The 25,572-nt window shown below is 44.4% G+C and overlaps 1 protein-coding gene across 1 annotated transcript; it reads left to right on the top strand.

The window, feature by feature from the left end:
- The first annotated feature begins 1,914 nt into the window (after positions 1 to 1,914).
- Positions 1,915 to 22,421, top strand: DRAXIN (dorsal inhibitory axon guidance protein). The gene is made up of 6 exons (XM_020973805.2): positions 1,915 to 2,344; positions 6,797 to 6,987; positions 10,039 to 10,150; positions 12,359 to 12,448; positions 14,368 to 14,457; positions 20,664 to 22,421. Exons 1-6 carry the CDS (start codon positions 1,924 to 1,926, stop codon positions 20,774 to 20,776), a joined length of 1,017 nt encoding a protein of 338 aa, XP_020829464.1. The 5' UTR covers positions 1,915 to 1,923; the 3' UTR covers positions 20,777 to 22,421.
- The last annotated feature ends 3,151 nt before the right edge of the window (positions 22,422 to 25,572 follow it).

Below are 25,572 nucleotides of genomic sequence, written 5' to 3'. Positions count from 1 at the left end.
ACACTGTAGCTTCAATCTGCACTAAGACTTTTGGGACATCTTATATACATAAAACATTTTTATAGAAAGGTATATAAACATCCACTATTATTAGTAGACTACATATGACATGATAACTACCAGTGATTATTAATGATGATCATTAGTATTAGTAATATTAATAATTAAGCATATAAAGACTCCTATTCCTTTCATCCCCTGGTCCAAAGGCAGTGCCCATAGCAGTAGGGCACCCATGAGCATGTTGGGTGGGAATGCTTGAATGTTGGGGTGAAGAGGGGTCAGGTCGTAGGATCAGCTGTGGGAGGACTGGGGAGAAAAGTAAAGAGTTACTTGGAATTCGAGGCCAGCTGATCTAGCCTGGATCCTGAGCAATTATATTACAACAAATCGGGGCGGATGAGTAAGCACTTTTGAGAGAGGAATGCAATATACGGTGGACCCCAGAGACGTCATAAAAATTCAGTAGTCATGTCAAACTAACTCTAAACTGTATTTGTTTGGTTATAATAAGAATGGAAGGGGCGGGAAGGTGGGAAATAGAGGTACACCTCTGTTAATAATGCACTGAATGTAGCCTGGTCACTCCAGATGGGACTTCCCAGTAGGCAGCCTCCTCCCCGTGAAGAACCAGTGCAGGCTCCTCCTTCTCCTGAGTCTTTTGCAATGTATGGGAAGCATGAGTCATCCAGCAAGAATCAAAGATTTAGAGTTGAAAGGGACCCTAGAAGCTGAGTTCAACCTTCACTCCTACCCTCCCATTTTACAGACAAGAAAACTGAGACCCCAGAGGTTAAGTGGCTTTACCAAGGTTACACATAGCAGCATAGATTTAGAGCTGAGAAAGGACCTCAAAAACCACTAAGTCCACCACCCCCTCCCATTTTAATCATAATTTCTAGCTAGTTGGCACAGTGGACAGACCACTGGCCCTGGAGTCAGGAGGTCCTGAGTTCAAATCCGGCCTCAGACACAGAACACTCACTAGCTGTGTGACCCTGGGTAAGTCACTTAACCCCAATTGCCTCACCAAAATAAAACCAAAACAAACAAACAAACAAACATAATTTCCAACATTTATAGAGCTTTGCAAATCATTTTACAAATATTATGTGAGCCTCACAACAACCCTGGGAGGGTAGGTGGTATTATTATCCCCATTTTGGAGAAATTGAGGCAGACAGGGTGACTTGCCCAAGGTCACACAGCTAGTAAGCATCTGAATAAGGATTTGAACCCAGGTCTTTCTGACTTCAGGCCCAACTAGCTGGTGCATTTTTCAGTGGAGGAAACTAAGGTTAAAGATGTTGAAGAATTTGTCTAAGGGTACATATGGGATCATAGATTTAAGAAATGTGTAGTGCCTGGGACCTTTTCTATTTGGTGACTCAAACCTCTAATTTCATTGGTATGTGGGCATCCTTATGAGGGAGCTCCCTCTACCAACCCAGATCAATCAATTAGTCAATAAACACTTATTAAGCACCTACTGTGTGCCAGGCCCTGTGCTAGGTGCTGGGGACAAAAAGAGAGGCAAAAAAATAGTCCTTGTCCTCAAGGAGCGTACAGTCTAACAAGTGAGTTAGCACGCACACAACCACGTACAAACGAGCTGCGCGCAGAATAAATTGGACATAATCAACAGGAGGGAGGCGTTAGAATTAAGGGGCAGCCAGGAAAGACCTCCTGTAGAATGTGAACTTGAAGCAGGCCCGGGAAGCCAGGAAATGAGGAGGGAGAGAATTCCAGGCACGAGGGACAACCAGTGAAAATGTCTGGAGTTGAGAGATGGAGTATTCGTCTCTGTAATTTACAATCTTAGAGAGCTGCCTGGGGTATAGCAGGTGCACAGCAAATATTTGCTGATTGATTACCTCATACTCAACGTGTATTTTGTTGATCTCGTTGCAGAGGCCAGGGGCCATGGCAGCATCTGCCAGCTGCTTTTCCCCAGTGCTTCTCCTCTGGATCCTGGTCCTCACAGGCCCAAGCTTCACGGGAGCTCTGGAGTCTGCTCCTAAGGAAAGCAACGTCCCAGAGAATAACATCAATCAGCAGAGCCCAGAGCTGTGGCAGCCCCGGGCCCGGCACACGAGGAAGCATGGACTGAGCAAGAAGGGCAGGGCCCACCTGCCAGACCAAACCGGCGCCTCCAGGCTGCCGGGGATGCTCCCTGGTGGAGAGGGGATGCTGGCCGTCCAGGGCCCCGCTGGCCTGTTGCAGGATAAGGATGTGTTTCTGGGCTTTGAGTTCCCCTACCCTGACAGGGACAATCAGTTTGAAAGAGGGAGGAAACACGCCAGAGAGCAGAAGCGGCGGAGGGACAGAGGGAAGCAACACCGAGGTATCTGAGCCAGCTCCTAGGTTCACCCCGACGTTGCTGCTGTTACCTGTGTGTGTATGTATGTGTGTGCCTGCATGTGTGTATGTGTGTGTGCATGTGTGTGCGTGTGCATGTGTATATGTGTGTGTGCATGTGTGTGCGTGTGCATGTGTATATGTGTGTGTATGTATATGTGTATGTGTATTGGATGGGGAAATATAGGCTCTTAGTGTTTAGAGGGAGATGGGACCTTAAAGGTCATCTAATTCAGGGCTTCTTAACCATGGCTAGATTTCAGGGGGTCTGTGAACTTAGATGTGGAAAAATGACACCTTTATTTTCACTGCCCTTTATAATTCTATGCAGTTGAATCGACGCATTTAAAAGTGTGCTTCTGAGAAGGGGCCCATAGGCTTCCCCAGACTACTAAAGGGGTCAAGGACACCAAAAATGGATAAGCCCCTCTGATCTCCTTTAACCCATCTGTAGAATCACAGAATCTAGAGGCAGAAGGGGCCTTTGAAGCTAATTATTCCAAACCATGCCAGAACGAGAGATACTTGATTTAGATTCAGGGGATCTGGGTTCAAATCCCAGCTCTGCCGTATTATCCCTCCCCAGCTCTAACTGTCACCTTGGTTGAGTCATGTCCCCTCTGGGTAGTTAGCTAGCTAGCTAGCTATTTGGATAGGTAACTACTTGCCAGTCTAGCTAGTTTCCTCCTCTACAAAATGAGGGAGTTGGATTAGACGACCATTGAAGTCCCTTCCCATCTGAGTCTACCTTGCTGTATACCTTTTAAACCTTTACTTGGCGATCTCCAATAAAGGGGATCTCCTGCCGCCTGGGGCTCCTCATTTCACCTCATTTCATATGACATTTGGTCATAATTTTTAGGAGGAGCAGCTAGATGGCCCGATGGACACAGTCAGGAAGTGACTGAGTTCAAATCCATCCTCCGACACTTAGCTGTGTGACCCGGAGCAAGCCACTTAACCCTGCTTGCCTCAGTGTCCTCATCTGTAAAATGAGTGGGAGCAGGAACCGCTCCAGTATCTCTGCCAAGAAAACCCCAAATGGGGTCATGAAGAGCATTTATAAAGCTTGCAAACAACTTTATAAATATTGCATAAGCCTCACAACAACTCTGGGAGGGCAGGTGGTGTTATTATCCCCACTTTTACATATAGGGAAATCGAGGCAGACAGGGTGACTTTTTCTTGCCATCAAGCCTAAATCTAGCTCTTGGCACCCTTCCCCCATTGTTCTGAGCTCTGCCCTATGGGGTCTCAGCAGAACAAACCTTAATCCCTTAATCCCTTTGCCATAGGGCAGTTAGACTTGAAAATGGCCATCCTTCCCTTCCTCCCTCCCCTGTTTGTCCTTCTCCAGGCTAAGCATCCTCAGTTCCTTCAGGTGATCCCAGGGCCTGGTCTCCACACCCTTTCTTCACCTTGCAGATGGTCAAACTCAGGCTCCAGGAGTGTAAGTCACTTGACCAAGATCATACTGGTAGAAAGTAGCACCTAGCGTGTCGCCCGGCCCATAGTAGGCACTTAATAAATGCTTATTGATTTATTGATAGTAAATATTGGAGTCCAATTTGAGCTAGGGGCCTCTGATCTTTCTATTGTTCTTTCTATTACACCTTGTGGCAGAGTATGAATGGAAGGGGGGGAGAGGGAGAGGAGCAAGCATTTATTAAGCACCTACTGTGTGCCAGGCTATGTGCTAAATGCTAGAAAGACATAGAAAAGCAAGAGACGGTCCCTGTCCTCAAGACACTCCCAGTCTAATGGGAGAAAACATATAAACAACATATAAACATTTAAACAACATATAAATTTGTATGTATAAACATACAAATAAGAAATGTATAGCATAAATTGGAGGTAGTCAACTAGAGGGGAAGCACTAAAATTAAGGGGGAAATATATCACCCCCATCTTACAGATGGGAAAACTGATGCTCACAAAATGACTTCTCCAGGATCCATCACTAGAGGGAGGGTTTAAACCCAGGGCTCTCCTAAGTCCAGGTGGGCAGCTTGGTGACTCAGCGGATAGAGCACCGGGCCTGGATTCAGGAAGATCTAGTTTGAATCCTACCTCAGATAACTTTCTAGTTTTGTGACTCTAGGCAAGTCACTTAACCTCTGTCTGCCTCAGTTTCTTAAACTGGAAAATGGGAGATAACCATTAGCATCTAACTCCCACAGTTGTTGCGAGGATGAAATAAGTTAACACGCATAAAGCAATTTATAAACCTTACAGCATTATATAAATGCTAACCGTTATTAATCCGGCTTTTCATTGTGAATGCTTCTTCAGCCTGCTGGAACTGTAAACCACTAGGAGATCAGCTTGTCCAAACTCCTTCAGTTTTCAGATGGGGAAACCTGAGGCCTGGAGAAGGGACTTGCCCAAGGTCACGTAGGCAGCAAAGGCAAGATTTGAACCCAGATCCTCCCAACCCTAAATCCAGTGCTCATTTCACTCAGCCACATCAATATATAAAACGCTACGAGGCTCGTTCTATGGGCTGCTTACAGACGCATCTGACCACAGAGGGAGGTGTCACTCAGATCTTTTCCAGGAAGGGGGCTTTCCTGCCCAAAGCAGCTGAATTCACCAAACAGAAGCTGGCGGGCTTCAGGCAGGGCTCTTGCCAGGCAGCTCTCAATGCTTTTGCAACAAAAGACGGGGTTTTTTTTTTTCCCCTGGATGTCTTCAAGTGTGACAACAAACAGATGTCTGTCATCACCCTCCATGCACAGTCAGACAAGATCTACTGGCGGAATGAGAAAATGCAAATCACACAGGGAGGATGTAGTGTCTGCTGCCCACCCTCCCCCAACTGATTCTCTCTGCCTGGCATCCTGAAACGATTCAGGTCTGCCAAGCCCAGCCAAGCTGGGCTTCTCCTCAGCCTGGACTCTCAGGCTGGGGCTGTTTCCATGCTGAGCAGCTCTTACAAGCAGGTGGTTTGGATATTGAGAATTTGAGAAGGATTGGGGATGCTGGCCTCAGCTTCTTCAGCTGTAAAATGAGGAAGGAAAGAGGAAGAGAGACAGAGAGGAGAGAGAGACAGAGACAGAGACAGAGAGAGACAGAGAAAGAGAGGAGAGAGAGACAGAGAAAGAGAGGAGAAGAGGAGAGAGAGAGAGAGAGAGAGAGAGAGAGAGAGAGAGAGAGAGAGAGAGAGAGAGAGAGAGAGAGAGAGAGAAGAAAGAGGAAAGAAGGAAGGAAGGAAGGAAAGAAGGAAGGAAGGAAGGAAGGAAGGAAGGAAGGAAGGAAGGAAGGAAGGAAAGGAAGGAAGGAAGGAAGGAAGGAAGGAAGGAAGGAAGGAAGGAAGGAAGGAAGAAGGGAAGGAGGGACACAGTTTGTCTAGACGACCTCTAAGGTACCTCCCAGATAATGCTGGAACCACTGATGACAAGCCAGGCGCCCTCAGAATCCCCCCCATCATTTCTGCTGGACTTCTCAGGAAGGCCACAGATGTTTATTAAGAGCTGACTATGGCACTGTGCTAAGCTCTGGTGAGAAGGGAACTTTGCTTCTGCAATCTTCCTCTGCCAGTCATCTTAATTTAATTTACTCCATCTGTCAACTATAATAATTCTATCATAGAAGTCAAGGACTCTAAGGTGGGATAAAACTAAAGTAGGAGCTGTGTGGTGTGGCTGGGGGTGCTGCAGCACAGGTGGGCTTTGCTCCTGGCTCAAGGGAAAGGGGGAACCCTAGAGAAATCATGTCAGCTCTCCAGGCCTCAATTTTCTCTTCTGGAAAATGAGGGGGTCAAACTATATCATGTTAACATCTCTCTTATGTTTTTAGACATTCTCTATTCCAAGGGTCCTCCAAGCTCTAACATTCTCTGGGGTTTTTTTTAATTTTTTTTTAGCTCTAACATTCTGTGCTAAGGTCCCTCTCACATTGTGACATTTCACAGGTCTAGGGCTGTTTTTTAGGCTAGGTTCTCCAAACTAATCCTGTTGTCCAGGTGTTGAAGTCAAACACCTTTTTTGCCTGAGAAAAAGACCTAGGAATACAGTTACCTGCTCTTCATCTTTTTTCAAAATAAGACCACACCCAACTACATTACCTCCCAGTTCTCCCTCTCCTCCTTCTCTCTCTGTCTCTCTCCCTCTCTCTCTCTCTGGGTCTCTGGGTCTCTCTGTCTCTCTCTGTCGCTTTCTCTCTCCGTTGCAGACTTCCCCAAAGTCTTCATTTCCCCTCCCCTCCATTACTCCACATGCCCTCCTAGCTCGGAACAGGCTGGATGACCACTCATGGGCTAAGACATAGAGGGAATCATTTCTCTGGGACAGGCTGGACTAGATTCCTCTGAGGTCCCTTCCAATCCTGAGTTTCTGAGACCTCTAGGGAAGTTGCCTGAATTGACCCTGACTGGTCATTGCAGCGTGGAAAGAGGGTCCTTAAATGACTCCAGTATCACTGTCCTCTTTCATAGGGAGAAGTCTGGATCCAAAGCCCAGCTCTTTGATCAAGAAGCTGGAACTCTCCGAGGACCTGCCACCCAATGGCCCAGTGGAAGAATCATCTACTAGCTTGGCCCCCACCATCCTGTTTTTGACCACATTTGAGACAGCGGCGTCCACTGAAGAATCACCAGTCCTGCCTGTTACATCCCCACGGCCCCTGGTAAGGAATCAGAGACCCACAAAATGGTAGTGCCCTGAGAGACTATTCAGTTCTGCCCCTGCATTTTAATAATAACAATAATTATGACTAGCTTGCGAAGCACTTTACAAATATCTCATTTTTATTCTCACAAGAATCCTGGTGCTACTATTTATCCCCATTTTGCAATAAGGAAACTGAAGCAGACAGCAGTTAAGAGCACACAGGGTCACACAGCTAAGTGAATGTCTGAGGCTAGATCTGAACCAAGGACTTCCTGGCTCTAGGCCCAGGGCCACCTGAATGCCTAAGAGGAGAAGGAAACCAAGGTACGGAGGAGAAAAGGGACTTGCCCAGAGTCACACCACTTGTCAGTAACACAGCCAGGGTTAGAAACCATGTCTCAGCAACACAGAACATACCCGGAGTCTACGAACCTTAAAAAATATCTATTTTGATAACTGCATTTCAACATAATTGGTTCCCATTATAATACTCTATATTTTATTTTATGCATGTTAAAATATAATTCTAAGAAGGGATGCCTAGGTTTCCCCAGACTCTTAAGGGGCTTGTGTTGTAGAAGGAGGGAGGGAAGAGTGTTACTAAAGGAAAACTGATCTTGGGGAAAAGGATGCTCCCCAGAGCTAGAAGGAGAAGGAACCCAAGGAAGGACTGAAGGTTAATTGTTCTATTCTCTGCATAAAAGATCAAGGGACTGACTCTCTGTCAGGCTGAGGAAAGCTTTGTTTGCACACACCTGGTGGAAAGAATACTGAAGTCTTGGGACCTGAGTTTGAATCCTGGTTCTGCTGCTCGTGAGTTATGTGAGTTATTTAACCTCTGCTCTGTAAAATGAGGGCAGCTGGGTGCACAGTGGATAGAACACCAGGTCTGTGATCAAGAAGACCTGAATTCAAATCCAGCCTCAGATACTTACTAACTGTGTGACCCTGGACAAGTCACTTCACCCTCAGTTTGCCTCAGTTTCCCCATCTGTCAAACGAGCTGGAGAAGGAAATGGCAAACCAGTATCTCTGCCAAGAAAACCCTAAATGGAGTGATAGAGAATCGGACGCAGCTGAACAACAATTGTAAAATGAAGGAACTGAGCTGAATTACAAGTCCGTGCTTGTAATCTCTGACCCTGGGGAGGTTGAGGCTGGTGGATACTTGAATTCAAGAGTTCTGAGCTACCGTAGAGCAAAGTCTGGCTCGCATGATGGGAGCTCTGGATCTAGGAGTGTGCTGGAAAATGTCTTTAACAACCGGCTCTCAAAAAATTGTGCACAAGACACTTTTGTTGTTTAATCTGCATTATTAACATTTCCTCCATCATTTTCTTAAGTCTAGACATCAACAAAACAGTAAATCAAGCCCCAATTTGAAGCATTTGCTGATTTCTCAAGTGCAAGTGTTCATACTGAAAAGCAAACAATCAACTCAAGCAGGTGTGAGCTGGCTCCAGGACACTCCTTTAACATGATCCAGAATGGCCTGTGTGACCTTTAGTCAGTCCCTTTGCTTCTGTAGGCCTCTTCTTTGATCAAGAGGGAGGAATATTGTGAACTGAGGAGACCCTGGTTCTCATCTTGACTCTATCACTACTAAGGATGTGACCTTGGGCAAGTCAATTCCCATCTCTGCGCCTCAGTTTCCTCCTCTGTAAAATGAGGACACCTCTCATCTGAAGCCTTTTTTAAAAAGTATTTTATTAAACTATTAATAGAGGCAGGAATTGACTTGCCCAAGGTCATACCACTAATCGGTTACAGAGCCAAGACTAGAACCTGGGTGTCCTCAGTCCATCAGAACTTTCCTCCTTTTTGAATGAGGCCCAAAGAAGGGGACCAAAGAGGCCTTGCTAAAGGGACCTGCTAAAGGTCACACAGGTCAGTCTAGATCATATGAAAGGAGTACACTGGAGCCAGATCCAGCTGCTTGAGCTGATTATTAAATTTTCAGGATATTTCAATGTAATTGTTTTTCTTTGTAATCTCTATGTGTTTTAGGTATTTAAAAACATTATCCTGTGGGGCAGCTAAGTGGCACAGTGGATAGAGCACCAGCCCTGGAGTCAGGAGGACCTGAGTTCAAATCCGGCCTCAGATACATAACACTCACTAGCTGTGTGACTCTGGGCAAGTCATTGAACCCCAACTGCCTCACCAAAAAACAAAAACACAACAATAACAACAACAAAAACCCATTAATCTGTGAAGGGGTCCAGAGGCTTCACCAGACAATGTCCAAAGGATCTAGGATGTCAAAATATGTTGAGAACCCATAGTCTAAGGGAAGGGAATGAGATGTGGCTACTCCTCATAGATGCGAATGAATAATTCACTTTGTGATCAGCATAATCCAGTGGTGTTACTACATTGAGACATCGGGTACCCTGACCAATGAATAACTCCTTATGGCTGCAGAGACCTTAGAATCAAAGTGATTTTGGGGCTCCAGAGTGAACCAGAGCAGCCATAAGGATGCCTGTTGGTCTGAGATGCTTTATTAATGATTCACTGGTCCTTCCTTTGTAGCCTTGGTTTCTCTAATTGTGATTTTTTTTGTTATTGTTTTTAATTTAGTATTTTATTTTTCCCCAGTTACATGTAAAAACAATTTTTAACATTTGTTTTAAAACTTTGAGTTCCAAATTCTCTCCCTTCCTCCTTCCCCACCCCCACCCCCATTGAGAAGGCAAGCAATTTCTATATAGGTTATACACATGTAGTCATGCAAAACATATCCCTAATAGTCATGTTGTGAAAGATAAACTCAAGAAAAATAAAGTAAAGAAAGTGTGCTTCAATCTGCATCCAGATACTGTCAGTTCTTTCTCTGAGGATAGACAGCATTTTTCATCATAAATCTTTCAGAGTTGTCTTGGATTGTTGTTTTGCTGAGAATGGCTAAGTTATCTGTAGCTGATCACCTTACAACATTGCTGTTATTTTGTACGCAGTACATTTCACTTTGCACCAGCCCATGCAAGGCTTTCCAGGTTTTCTGGGTAATTCTGATGTTTTGAACCAATATAGTTTATTGATCTTCCTACCTTGTCTTCTCCAGGCTTGGATAAGGCCTGATGGAGATGTGATGCCTACCCTGGACATGGCTTTGTTTGACTGGACTGATTATGAAGACTTAAAACCTGACATGTGGCCCTCTGCTAAGAAGAAAGGTATATCTTCCCTGCCTTTCCTCCTCGTGACTCATCCCTAGTTCGACTTCACCTGTGTTTTTTCCCCTGTTAGGCCTTGGGGCTAGAAGGAGGGAATCTGATTCACAGAATTTCAGAATCTCCAAGTTGGAAGGGACCTCAAAGGCCATGAATCTAGCCTCTACTTAAAAAAGAATCCCCTCTCTAGTATCCCTGACAAACAGCTGTCCAAACTCTACTCAGAGAAGCCATCTAACCTCTACTTGGAGGGCAGTCTGTTCCACTAAGGAGCAGCTCCAGTCATGAGGACGTTTTTTCCTGATATCAAGTTGAAAACCTTCTTTCTATAACCTCTGCCTGCTGCTCCTAGATCTGCTCTCTGGGGCCAGTTAGAACAAGTCTGAGCTTTCTTCTGCATGCTAGCCTTTCAGACTCGTTCCTAAGGTTTAGAGCTGGAATGGGCCTCAGAGACCATCCAGTCTAACACCCTTATTTTACAGATGAGAAAGCTGATACACTGGGAAATTGAGAAAACTGAGGACAAGAGAGGGATGTGACTTCCCCAAGGTCACTTGTAAGTGGCAGAACCAGGATTCAAACCCAGATATTCTGTAGCTCCAAATCTACTGCTCTTTCCACTCCACCACCTGTCACAGCCCTACAAAATGACTCAGACCTGGAAATCAGTAACAAATAGTGACTCTATCTTCAACACTTTCTATCTTGTTTCTGTGGTTCATTTAGACATTTTTATACACTGACTACTGAGGTCTATCTGTAAAAGAGCTCAAAGACCAATCTATAAGAGGTCAATCTATACTCAAGACATGGCATGTCTCTTTTATACTCCAAATGAGTCTAGCTCCATAGAACACCTAGCATTTATATAAAAATGTAAGGTCTGCAAAGCATTTTAAGAATATTATCTCATTTCATCCTGGAAAGTAGATGCTATTATTATCTCCATTTTACAGATGGAGAAACTGAGGCAGACAATGGTTAAAGTGATTTGCCCAAGGTTATAGAGCTAGGCAGTGTCTGAGGCAGGATCTGAAATTGGATCTTCCTGATTCCAGTCCCAGTACTCTATCTACTGAGACATCTAGCTGCCTAGAAATATCGCTATTTGGGACTATAATGCATTTATAGTGTGTAGTACAGAAATACATAGAAACTGATAGAAATTGTGCTTCACACTTTTGTGAAAGCTGTGTCCCATTCCTGAAATGCCCTTCCTCCATACTCCTACCTCTTAGAATCTCAAATTTCCTTCAAAACTCTTCATCCTCCACCTCCAAACTACCTTGTATTTATTTTCATACATGCATATGTGTGTGTCTACATATAACTGTTATCTCCCTGATAAAATGTAAGCTCCTTGAGGTTAGAAACAGTTTCCTCTTTATCTCCATATACCCAGTGCCTGCCTCTCCACGTGCATTTAATGCTTGATTGATTTAAGGCGAATGATCCAAGTGGCTGACAGTTCTGAACTGAGAGAAACTACCTTTTCACTGCATAGAAATGTTCCTTTCAGGGGCAGCTTGGTGGAGCAGTAAATAGAGCACCAGGTCTGTAGTCAGGAGGACCTGAGTTCATATCCGACCTCAGACGCTTACTAGCAGTGTGACCCTGAGCAAGTCACTTAACCCCCATTGCCTCCAAAATTAAAAAAAAAGAAATGTCCATTTCAGAAGCACGAGAGTCTTAATGTTATATCACTCCCTAACTTTATCACAAAAATCCTCTCAGTCTCCTAGAGATTAATTAATCTCTCTCCTAGAGATTGATAAACTACTTTCCTGATTCCCCTCTACTATAGTCAGGGAGAAGGCCTGCAATATCCAAGAATGTGTCTAGGCTTCACTTGCCTTCTCTATCAAATGAGACGGTTGGACACACTGATCTCTAAGAATCCTCCCAGCCCCAGATTCTCTGCTTCTATAACCGGCTTTCCTTAAGGTCCAGGATGTGTTGCAGAGATTCCTTTCATAAATGGATTGGACATGATGACCGCCACAGTTCCTTCTAGCCTTCACATTCTGCCATTCTGGGATTCTTCCAGCCAGCTCTAACAATCCCCAGAGTTCCACGGCAAGCCTGAAGATGAGCTGGGGACAGAAATGGGAGATGCCAGTACCTCACACTCTCAGCGGCAGCTTGTCAGGGAGGGAGGGGGGAAGAGAGGGATGTGTCTGTCAGCTTTCTCACCCATGTTCTCTTTTTCAGAGAAACATCAGAGTAAAAGCCCAGGCTATGGAAATGAAACTTCAGCAGCTAGAGAGGAACCCTGTGACCATCACCTTGACTGTCTCCCAGGTACTCCCTCTCCATCACACCAAGGAATCTTCTATAGAGAATAGGATGGAAAGGGGAAGAGGGAGGTGGCTCTCAAGCCTACTGAGGAGGGCGCATGCCCCCCTAAGGATGGCAAAACTGTAGATGGCCTCTCTCTAGAGCCTGAATTTCCTCTCTCTTGACTATTTCCTGTTTGAGATAAATGGGGCAAGTTCTGTCCTCATCCCGTCACCCAGGCAACAGATCTTCAGGGAGTGATGAATGAAGCCTGCATTAATGCAGCCACCTGTTTGACTATGGTGGCTGTCTACCCATCACAAAGCAAATTTGACAGCTGTTTTCCATCACTAATTGTTCCTGCTTGTCACATGGTGGGGATGGGGCGGGATTCAAAGAGGTTTTGGTGTCATGGAAACCAAACAACTGGTTGACTGATTTTTTTTTCACTTCTTGCCCAGTTTGATCAGTTTCACAGACATCTATTTTGAGTGCCTACTATGGGTTGGGGATGCAGAGATAGCTATGACATGGGATCTGTCTATAAATCATCTAATGGGAAGGAGGAGCAGGAGAGGATCAGCCCCAGATTGGCCACGATATGAGGGAAGATGAGCTAACAGAACCTTAGGGTCAGAAGGATCCTCCAGGGCCATGATGTCCAATCCCTAGCTGACCAAGAAGTCCTTTACAATATCCCAAGGGGCTGTTCAGCATCTGCTTGAAGACCTTTGGTTAGGAGAAACTCACTACCCCTCTGCCCCTCCCTTCACCAAGGCAGACCATTAAGGGAGATGGCTTGTAAAAAAAATTATGCAAAATTTGAGGGGAGAAAGCTTGCCTTTCCTTGGCAGGGGGAATCAGAGAGCTTCATGGAAATGGGGAGACCTTGGATGGACCTTGAGGGAAGGGAGGGACTTCAAGAGATGACGGTGGCTGAAGGGGAAGAGAAGGACGTCCTAGTTATGGGAGAGGGGCGAGCACAGAGATGGTGGGAGACAGGCCATTCATTCTGTTTGCGGTAATACTAGCTACCATTCATGTAGCTACACATGGGTCATGTCATATCTTCATAATAACTCTGGAGGGAGGAGCTGTTATTAGTCCTATTTTACAGATGAGAAAACTGAGCCTAAGAGAGCAAAATGTTTCAAAAACTATATTGCACTCTTAATGTGTGTGGAATTGTGATGCTGAAAAACTTTGAGGATGCCTTAAGAATTAATTTGACCATCGTACCAGTACAGCTGATATAGCAGGTAGACCCTATCTGTCTTGGCCCTCAGTTTCTTTGCAAACAGGAAGATCTGAGTTCAAATTTAGTCTCAGACACTTCCTAACTCTGACCTTGGGCAAGTCATTTTACCTTTCTCTGCCTCTGTTTTCTCATCTGTAAAGTTGGGATAATAATAGCACCTGACTCCCACAGTTGTAATGATAAAAATGAGATAATATTTGCAAAGTGCTTTACAAACTTTTAGGCACTATGTAAATGCTAATTATTATTGTAGTAGTAGTAGTAGTAGTAGTAGTAGTAGTAGTAGTAGTAGTAGTAGTAGTAGTAGTAGTAGTAGTAGTCGTCAAGTGAGGAGAGCCATATTAGGTGATCCTTGAGATCCCCACCAGATATAGAATTTTCTGATTCTGCTGGGATCTCATCCTGGAGATGGTCACATGCAGTTTGTTCTTCCTCAGCGATCAATAAGCAGCCTCTGGCAGCTGGGCATCTTGGCCTTCCCAGGAGGGAGCCTCTGGTGATACATCCATTGGTGAGCCCGGCACGATGCCTCTCCAGACCAGCTGGCCTCTGTCTGCTCTCCTCTCTTTTGGGGCTGCATCCCTGTCATGGAGATGATGGATGCCCTTTAAAGGGGGACAGTCCCTCGGGGGAGAGCAGGGAGAGGCGCTCAGCCCGGGTCTGACCACTCTTGGTATCTTGGCAGGGTCTTGCTGTGACTTACGGGAACATCTCTGCAAACCTCATAACCGAGGCCTGAATAATAAATGTTTTGATGACTGCATGTGCATGGAAGGTAAGTTCTTTCTAGCCTTCCTCTTCTGCTACTCCCTTTGGCGTAAGGTGGGGAGGGAACCAGAAGGCCTTATTTCTCATACCGCTTTCTTGCAATCAGGACTTTGGGAGGCATCATGGTGGAGTGAGTAGATTTAATATTTAATTCTATTTGGACATGTTGTTTGTTCTGACAGCATGTAAGATTCTTTTTTTTTTTTAGGCAATTGGTGTTAAGTGACTTGCCCAGGGTCACACAGCTAGTAAGTGTCAAGTGTTTGGTCTGAGGTCAGATGTGAACTCAGGTCCTCCTGGCTTCAGGGCCGGTGCTGTATCCACCACACCACCTAGCTGCGCCTAGCATGTAAGATTCTTGAGGGCAGAGATGGCTCCATTTTTGTCTCTGTATCCCTGATTGCTGGCTCGTTTAGACAACGAATGCTGTGGATTGATTGGTTAATTGGTTAGTAGACTTGGAAGTCAGGAAGATCTGGGTTCAAATGCTGCCTTTGACAATTATTAGCTATATGACCCTGGGCAAGTCACTTCACCTTTTTCTGCCTCAGTTTCCTTGTCTTTAAATTAAAGATCATAATAACGCCTACCTCATAAGGTTGTTGTAAAGATCAAATGGGATAATCTAGCACTTTGCAAACCTTACAACATTTTATGTTATTATTATTATTCCTATCTGATTCTCAGATTCCTCATTTGCAAAATTAGTTCTTCACTCATTCAGTTATAAGGATCTAGTGAGGTAATATTGACAGATAGGTAATTCAGTGGATACAACACTAAAGAAGACCTGAATTCAGATCCTGCTTCAGACACTTACTAGCTGTGTGTCCCTGGGTAAATCACTTAACCTGTCTGTTTCCCTAATTGTAAAATAGGGATCATAAGAGTACTTACCTTCTAGAGTGATTGTGAGAATAAAATTAGAAAATGATCACAAAGCTCTTTGTGGACCTTTAAGTGCTATATAAATGCTAATTATTATTATTATCACTAAATTCCTCTAGTTCCCTTATTTCTCATTTGTAAAATGACTCCTTAACTCACCCAGTTGTAGGGATCTCCCAATGAGATAATAGATATAAAGTGTTTTTAAAATTTTAATGTACTATAAACACATAAACTGACAAAATAAACAGCTATGTGAGGTCTAAGAGGTGACAATTCACTGGGATGATGAGAGGAGGCTTCCTGGAGAACAGGAGTGGGTCTTTAAAAAATGGGGAAGAATTCAACAAAAATGATTTCCCACCTATGTCTAGTTCCCGAGTGAGCAAGCTGTAGGAGGATATTGTGGGGGACAGAGCCCAGGCTAAAGACTTCTGAAGATCTGGGCAGCTAGGTGGTGCAGTGGATAGAGCACCAGCCCTGGATTCAGGAGGACCTGAGTTCAAATCCGGCCTCAGACTCATAACACTTACTAGCTGTGTGACCTTGGGCAAGTCACTTAACCCCATTGCCTAACCAAAAAAAGAAAAAAAAAAGGAAGACTTCTGAAGCTCCCGAGGTCCCTCAGCATGCTTCCATTTCTTCACCTTATCCCATCACCTCCCAGGGAGACATCTCCTACCTTTTCCCTGTCCTGTAGGGAGAGCTTTGATCTCAGGTTCCTAAGTCTCCCTAAGTAGATGGCTTTTTAGTGAACCCCTAGGTACATATATGACAGTGAAAAAGCAATGAATTTTAAGTCAGAGGACAGAGATTTTATTGCCAGCTCGGCCAATGACTATATTTGATAATAATACCTAACATTTATTTATATAGCACTTTGTAGCTAAGGCTTATAAAGCATTTTGTATACATAATCTCGTTTGACCCCCACGACAATCCTGTGAAGTAGGTACTACTATTATCCCCATTTCTTAGATGTTGGAAACTGAGGCTTAAAGCTATCACCTAGTTAGTAAGTGTCTCAGACAAGATTTGAACTCAAGGTCTTCATGAATATCATCTCCCCACTAAAGTGCTTTGATGTCTTATTATGGTACACAGGTGACCTCCTCGGCTCTTGAAGGCTCTACTTGCTGGGTTCACACTCTCTGGTAGGGTCTGGAAAGGCTTTGAATCTGGCTCCAATGAGAGAGAATTCTCTAAGGACCAGCCTTGCTGAGTTCAAGGAGGTTGTCCCCCAAAGTGGGCACGGGTTGCTGCATGCTTTGGCTAAGCAAGGTCATTCTAAGGAGTGGAGAAATCTCATCTCCCCCAATACAAAAAGACCCCACAAGCATGAGGCCAAGACATGATTCTCACCATCCTTCCCATCTCTCTCCATGCACACATCGATCAGCTTTGTTCAGATTTATCTGCTGATATCAGGCTAAGTGGGAAAGAGTGGGACAGAGACTTGGAGTCAGGAAGACCTGAGTTCAAATCCTGACCCTGTCACTTGCTAGGTATGTGACCCTGGCAAGTCACTTAAATTCTTAGGACCCTATTTCCTCACCTGAAAATTGGACATCATAATAACAACTGCCTCACGAGGTTGTCATGAAGGACTAATGAGATGCAGAAGAAATGGCATTGGCAGAGAGAGTTTTCTCACTGAGAGTTCCCCACACAAAATAAATCCCAAAGCTAGCTTTTTAAAAAAAAGTGCTATCAAGGGGCAGTTAGGTGACGGCAGTCAGGAGGACCTGAGTTCAAATTTGACCTCAGACACATAACACTTACTAGCTGTGTGACCCTGGGCAAGTCACTTAACCCCAGCGCCTAGCCAAAAAAAAAAAGTGCTATCATAGTAATAAATTAACCATTTCGGTCTAATGCCCTTTGCAGCTAGGTGGCACAGTGCTGAGACTGGAGTCAGGATATTGTTCAGTCATTTCAGTAGTGTCCAACTGTCTGTGACCCCATTTGGGATTTTCTTGGCAGAGATACTGGAGTACTTTGCCATTTCCTTCTTCAGCTCATTTTACAGATGAGAAAACTGAGGCAAACAGGGTGAAGTGACTCACCCAGGATCATACAGCTAATAAGAGTCTGTGACTGGATTTGAACTCGGGTCTTACTGACTTCAGGCCCAGTGCTGGTGCTCTGTCCATTGCTACATCTTGCTATCCTGGCAAGACTTGAGTTCGAATCTGGCCTGCTATACTTATTGCTTTTCCTCCTTAGGAAACTACTGCAGGTTTGGCTTGACTTAGCTGTCTTAAGGATTAGTACCTTCCACTATTTTTTTTTTAAAACATAACCCCATTTCCCCCAGGGAGGAGGCAGGGACTTAGTGTGACCCTGAGCAAGTCACCCTCTCTTTGCCTCAGTTTCCTTATCCGAAAAATGGAGATACTAATAGCACCTGCCTCCCAGAGTTGTTGTGCGGGTCAAATGAGATAATATTTGTAAGGCACTTAGTACAGTATCCAGCCCATGATAGGCACTATGTAAATATTAGCTGTCATTATTATTATCATTTCCAGCTATTGTCAGCACCATTTTACTGGTGTAAAAGACTCACCCTGTTGTTGTCTATTTGGAAGCAACAGACAAGAGCAAAGCAAAAGCATCAGGTTGCAGGTGGTTCTACTTCGCCTTATGGGTGGGGTGCCCGGGTAGGCTGCCAGCCCTCAAGCCACCTGCCTGTTTCCCAAGCTCCATCTGCTCAGTTAATCCCTCTGAAGTCAGTCCCACATGACCTAAGTCCCTGCCTTCTCCCTGGGGGAGGTAGGGTTATGTTTCTTTTTGTTGTTGTTTTTCATTTAATGTTTTATTTTTTCCCCAATTGCATGTAAAAACAATTTTTAACATTCATTTTTTTTAAATTTTAAGTTCCAAATTCTTTCTCTCCCTCCCTCTCCTACCCCCTCATTGGGGGCAAACAATTTGATATAGGTTATACATGTGTAGTCATGCAAAACATTTTTCCATATTAGTCTTGTTGTAAAAGAAAACAGAGACCAAAACAACAACAAAAATAAGGAAAGTCCGAAAAAGTCTGCTTCAACCTGCATTCAGACTCCATCAGTTTTTTCTCTGGAGATGGATGGCATTTTCATCATAAGTCCTTTGAAAATCTCTTGGATCATTGTATTGCTGAGAATAGCTAAGTCGTTCACAACTGATTATTGTACAGCATTTGTAACTGTATACAGTGTTCTCTTGATTCTGCTCATATAACTTTACATCAGTTCGTGTAAGCCTTCCCAGGTTTTCCTGAGAGCAACCTGCTTGTCATTTTCTATAGTACAATAGTATTCCATCACAATCATACACCACAACTTATTCAGCCATTCCCCAATTGATGGGCTTCCCCTCAATTTCCAGTTCTTTGCCAAAGCGGGGTTATATTTCAAGAAAAAAAAATTAGTGTAGGGTACAAAGCTTTGAGACAACTAAGTCATGTGCAAAACCTGGAGTAGTTCCCCTGAGGTTCTGTCACTAAAATAAGGAGGAAAAGCAGGTAGGCTCTGAGAAAATCAGTCTACATCACCCCTAAATAGCCATCTATGAAAAGACAGTTGAGTTACTAAGCTACTCGTGAACAATCTCTCATGCCTTGAGTATAGGAACCTTGTCTTGAAATCAAAAAGTCAAATGGAAAAGATGTTTAGGCCAGGGCCGGAAAAAAAAAATCTGTTTTCATTGACAATATGAATAAATGGATTCTACATAACAGTCAGACAGCAAGCATTTATTAAGTGCCTCTTATGAGCCAGGCACTGTGCTAAGGGGATTGGTGATACCAAGAAAGGCAATAGACAGTCCCTGCTCTCAAGGGGTTCATGGTCTAATGGGAGAGACAACAGGCAAACAACTACATACAAATAAGCTCTAAACAGGATAAATTGGAGGTAAGCAAGAGAGGAAAGCATTAGAATTTAAGAGGAAATCAGGAAAGGCTTCCTGGAGATGGTGGGATTTAGGCCGAGATTTGAAGGAAGCCCGGGAATCCGGGAGGTAGAGGCAGAGATGAGGAGGGAGAACACTGGAGGGACAGCTGTGAAAATGCCCAGAGTTGGGTGCAGCTAGGTGGCGCAGTGGATGGAGCACTGGCCCTGGAGTCAGGAGGACCTGAGTTCAAATCTAGTCTCAGACCAGACACTTGATACTAGCTGTATGACCCTGGGCAAGTCACTTAACTCCAATTGCCTCACCCAAAACCAAAACAAAATGAATAAAATGTCCAGAGTTGGAGGATGGTGTGTTTTGTGTAGAGGACAGCCAGAAGACCAAGTGTCCTTGGATCAAAGAATTCATGGTGGGGGAGGGAAAGGTAAGGGATAAGAAGACTGGAGATGGGGGAGGGAGCAGATGCAAATTATGAAAGGTTTTGAATGCTAAACAGAGAATTTTATATTTGATCCTGGAGGTGATAGAGAGCTACTGGAGTTGACTGAATGGAGGCATGTGGGGTGGGAAGGGAGGTGACACGCTCAGACTTGTAATTAGGAAGATCACTTTGGCAACTGAATGGAACATTGACTGGAGTAGAGAGACACTTGTGGCAGGGAGTCCAACCAGCAGGTATAATGTGATAATGGGTGACTGGAGGATGGTGGTACCCTTAACAGCAATAGGGAAGTTAGGAAGAGGGGAGATCTAGGGGGAAAGATGATGAGTTCAGTTTCGGACTTGCTGAGTTTAAGATAGCTACAGGACGTCCAGTTCAAGCTGTCTAACGGGCAGCTGGAGATGCAAGAATGGAGATCAGCAGAGAGCTAGGGTGGGATAAGTAGATTCGAGAATTGTAAGTATGGAGATGGCAATTAAATTCATGGGAAATGATAAGATCACCAAGTTAAACAGTATAGAGGAAGAAGAGAAGAGGATCTGGGTAAAGCCCTGTGGGACATTTACAGTTATTGAATGGGACCTGGGTGAAGAACCGGCAAAGGAGACTGAGAATCAGCAGGAGAACCAGGAGAGAATAGTGTCATGGAACCTAGAGGGAATAGAGTGTCAAGGAGGAGAGGGTGATCAGCAATGCCAAAGGCTTCAGAGAAGTCAAGAAGGAGGAAGATTGAGAAAAGGCCAAAAGATTTGTCAATTAAGAAACCATTAGTAACTTTGGAGGGGGCAGACATAGATTCCAGTGCAAAGTACTCATCTACAGAGGAACTCATGGCATCCTAGATTTTGAGGTAGAGGAGACGTTAAAAGCCATTGAGAATACACATATGTGCCTACTTAAACACGGCGTATGCACACACAGAGCCTCTCTCTTCCCCCAGGACAGATGGCCACCTTCTTCACTCTTCTGTTGTTTACTTTGCACAGGACTTCGCTGCTATGCCAAATTTCACCGTAACCGAAGAGTCACTCGAAGGAAAGGACGATGTGTAGAGCCAGAGTCCATTAACGGGGACCAAGGATCATTTATTAACGTTTAGCGTACGAGATGCTGGCCCAGTTTCCCCATCTGCCTGTGGACCTTGCCCTGGAAGGTTGGGGAAGGGGGCAAATTATTTATAACTAGCGATAGGAAAAACAAAAGAGTGCACCAGATGGTTGTCAGAGGTTCTGAACCTGGACGTCCCAACTATGAAAAGAGAATAAATGGTGAGTGGCATTTGAGACCCACTGGGCTTAATGAAGCGTTGGACTGCTCAATGGCACCGATACAGCCAACCCACTACTCCAAATACTCTTCCTTCATCTTCTCTCAGCCATTTACAATGGATGGCAATGCTAAGAGTGACCTCTACTGTCACCAGGCGATACTGCACCACCATGATAGAAGTAAACGCGGACTATTGGCAATCTCTACAGGAGAGGAAGAGATAACTCGTTAGTTAGCTTCACTCTGCTAGGAAAGGTGATAATTTAGTGCCAGCTTGGGGGAGAGAAGGATGAAAAGATGAAAATTTACATGCTTTCTGTGTTTTTTGGCCTCTTTGGTGGGAGAGAGGTAGACATATGCATCAGTGAAGTCTATGGCTGAGTTAGTAATAGGATCTTCTTGCTGTCCTCCTTCTCTAAATCAGTGTCCCCTCATCAAAAAGCACTCAGTAAGTGCTTGTTTGTCTGTACAGAGTGATTAGGGAAGACCTGGTCCCTGCCTTCTGGACACTTCCAGCTTAAATTCCAATAGCTCTTAGTGGGTTTACAATGATCCTATGAGGTCCTTCAGGTACAAATACAAGGCTACTAACTCAGCATCACTGATGAGTATGTGTTTTCGAGTTCATTTTTCCTCTAATTTTTAGTTAAATCTTTCCTTTGCTATCCCACACTCACTTGTCCAGTCCTTATAACTAAAGGTACATGTTTGTGAGATATTTGGCTAGGAGTCACCACCATAGAACAGAGCAAAGCTAATTGGGTGGCCAGGGGTACCACGTCCGTGGAAGTCAGACGTCTTGGTCCCCGACGTAGCTGATTCTAAGCATGGACCACATTGGTAGAACCCAACAAAATCTGCCTACATGATTCTCAGTCTTACCCAGAAATCTGAATTATGAAGCATTAGACCCATGGGAATTCTCTAGACCTCTCTTTCTTCTAGGCCTAGGGGAAGTCCAGGATCTAGCCACATAATGTCTAATCACCCTTAATACCAGGAAGTGCTTTCTAATGTCTAAACTAAGTCTCTCTTGATGTAATGGAAGCCCATTTCCTCTAGCCCTACTCTCTGTTGAGACAGAAGCTATCCCAATGCTCTTCTAAGAACCATCTTTCATATAGTTGAGGACAACCATCAAGGCTTGAATAAGGAAGATGACAGTCCTGCTTTCCTCTGCTCTGATCAGACCACATCTGAAGCATTGTCCTTTCTAAGTACCTTGTTTTAAGAAGGACATTGACAAAATGAAGAGTATCCAGAGAGTGATCAAGCCTTACATGGATTGGTTAAAGAAACTCAGGTTAGTTAGTTTGGAGAAGGGAAGACTTAGACCAGGGGTTCTTAACTTTTTGTGTGTGTCTTAGGCCCCTTTGGCCATCAGACTGTGGACTCCTCAGAGTCATATTTTTAAATACATAAAAGAAAACACAGAGAATTACAAAGAAAGGCAATTAAATTGGAATTCAGTTTTATATGTGTGTATGTATTATATATACATGCTCTTTTTTTTAATGCAAGTTCTCCAACTCCAGGTTTAGGAAGCCCCGACTTAGAGGGAACATGAAGGTATTATCATATGGGAGAGGGACTGAATTTGTTCTTCTTGGCCCCAGAGGGCAGATCTAATAGGTGAAAGTTACAGAGAGGTAGTTTTAGACTCAGGGAAAATCAAAACAATTGGAACCGTCCCAAAGTGGGATAGGCTATCCCTAGAGGTAATGGTTTCCCAACCACTGTAAGTCTTCAAATGAAGGAGGGCAGACCATGATGTCATAGAAGGGATTTTAGATTAGGTGAAAGTTGAACTAGACCCCTTCTGAGCCCCCTTCCAGCTGTGGTTTTCCAAAACTCTCCCTCCAGCCTTATTTAATCTAGATTAGGGGTGGGGAACCTGCAGCCTCGAGGCCACATGTGGCCCTCTAGGTCCTCAAGTGCTGCCCTTTGGCTGAATGCAAACTTCACAGAACAAAGGGCCTTTGTAGAGAGCTATGTCCTAGTTGCTATGAGGAGGAGCACAGATGCAGTAGGAGATACATCCCCTGGTCCAGAAGAACTTATGCTCTACAGATCAAACAAGCATTGTATCATTGCATTTTAGCTGGCAACTCTAAGTTGACTAGACTTAGTAACTAGACCAGACTTCCAAGTTTTCCCAGACCACCTACTATTTCAAGAAATATCCAACCCATCTAATTACTGATTTCAGGGAAAGCTAAATTACTGAGCTAGTGCCTGGAGTTCACAAAAATGAGATTTGACCTGTAGCTGGAGAGACAAAGCACACATGTGAAACCCAGAACACATCTGTAAAGTGACATCATAATGTATAGAAGAATAAAACAAAAACCAAGTGCTCGAGTGATAAAGGGGCCATTTGGATGAGCTAGAAAATAAAGTCATTTTGGTTTCTGATGGGAAAGATTATGAATAAGGCCAGAACTGGTTTAATTGCTTTCAGTGTTTTTTTTCTCTCTGGCTTGTCCTAATTACTAGGATGAACGGAGAGGTAGCAGGGAATTAATTCACTCTCTGCATAAAGTCTTTGGTTTACAATGGAAGCCTGCTCACTACTTCAATAATGATCAGCTGTGAACCTCTAATCTGCAGGACTCAACCCTCAGCCTGCAGTGTCTTCTGGCCTCCCTTTTCTGTCTCCTAGCTTGGAAATGGTGTTCACTGCTGAGAAACTCAGTGGAATGGATTGATCAGGGGCTTTAGTCATTTAGTCTTCTGAATTCTTGGGAACTTTTTTAGTGGGATAAGTTTTTCTCTTTAAAGTGGGGAGGGGATTTTTTGGGAGGGACAGTTGTCATCTCGTAGTCCTGTGGTGTGTTGCATGTATGTTTTATTATATTGTAAATAAAGAGTTGATGGTTCATGACTAGGGGGCAATCTTGATATTCTCTGTCTTTTACTCCTCTGGGCAGAGCTGTCTGTCTACACACAGCAGCGTTAGAAGAAAACCTGGGAAGCCTTATGATTCAACAATAATAGTAGGCATTTTGTTCAGCGACGGGGCAGGTCACTTCACCCTGTTTGCCTCAGTTTCCTCATCTGTCAAATGAGCTGGAGAAGGAAATGGCAAATCACTCCGGTATCTCTGCCAAGAAGACCCCAAACGGGGTCATGGAGAGTCGGGCAACTGAGCAGTCACAAAATGTGTCAGGCTCTGTGCTAGATACAAGGGACTCTATGAAAGTGAAAAGCAGTCCCCGACCTCGAGGAACTTACATTCTACTTGGGGATACAACGCATAAGCAGGTAAGTAAACAGAAAGGTAGCAGGGTATCCTGGAAAGAAGACACATTTGGAGTCAGAAGATCTGAGTTCAAAACCGTTTTCTGCTATGGAATAGGCGGGTGACCCTGGGCAGCTCCTTGAGCTCTGTGGTCTTCAGTTGTCCTCATCTGTAAAATGAGACAACTGGACTTCTAGAAGGATCATCTAAGATCTCTTCTAGGTCCCTTAAATCTACGATTCTCAAATAATCAGGAAAAGGACAAAGCAGACAAAAAGGAAGGGGGGAGCAGAGCTGAGCCTTGGCACAAGGTAGGATTCTGAGGCGTGGAGGTGAGGAGGGAGGGCAGCTTTCCAGACATGAGGGATGGAGGTGGGAGATAAAGGTGTACAAGGGGCACATCACATCATCGACAGAGTCAAACCGTTTTAATTGCTCACATAAACAGGAAGTAACAAGCCACTGTTTGGTTAGAGTGTAGAGTACATGCTGCTGCTCAGTCATTTCAGTCCTGTCTGACTCTTCGTGACCCCACTTGCGGTTTTCTTGGCAGAGATACTGGAGTGGTTGGCCATTTCCTTCTCCAGCTCATTTGACATATAAGGAAACTGAGACAAACAGAGTTAAGTGACTCGCCCAGGGTCATACAGCTAGTGTCTGAGGCCAGATTTTTACTCAAATCTTCCTGACTCCAGGCCTTGTACTCTATTCACTGCACTACCCAGCTGCCCCATATAGCAGGCCACCATATGTAGCATCTACTCCAACATATGCATAAGCTGGAGCAAACCTCTTATTGGCATCCGTGGGATTTGAAAGTGTTAAGAGCAAAGTAGGGGCTGTTTAGGGAGAAGCCCCAGAAGGCTCAGATCCTGTTCTGTGGAGTAGCAGTAGTTATCTGGGAAGGTAACAGTCGGCAGGGTATTGATAAATGTTTAACAACTATCCCAGGGGGTGGGCAGTGGAGGGGGCGGGAATATACACACGACACACTTTCAAGTTTAATCCGCTTTATTCACATTTTCTCCAATTGCTTTCTCAAGTCAAGACAGTCAATAAAACATAAATCAATCCCTAATTTACCCTGTTTGCCGGGTTTCTGAGGTGCGAAAGCTCACATTAAAAATTTAACAAGCAGTTCTCTTGAGGCAGCTTGGATGGGCTCCAGTGCAGCCCTGCACTCACAGCCTGGCTGAGACATCAGAGCACCAGATGGAAAGGATGCTCTCTCTTTAGAATTCTAGCAGGAGCCAAGATGTAGCTGACGGATCCTGAACATCATTCGCTAATGAATACAAGCCAAGCACATGGAGTCCAGCCTCCCAAGCAAGAGCTATTGTTTTCATATTCTTGGAGAGCTGTGAATTCCTCAGGCATGATGGCTG

This window comes from Phascolarctos cinereus, unplaced genomic scaffold (assembly GCF_003287225.1).
Source record: "Phascolarctos cinereus isolate Bilbo 61053 unplaced genomic scaffold, phaCin_HiC Scaffold_726;HRSCAF=1367, whole genome shotgun sequence".
NCBI lineage: Eukaryota > Metazoa > Chordata > Mammalia > Diprotodontia > Phascolarctidae > Phascolarctos > Phascolarctos cinereus.
This window is presented reverse-complemented; position numbering and strand designations above follow the sequence as displayed.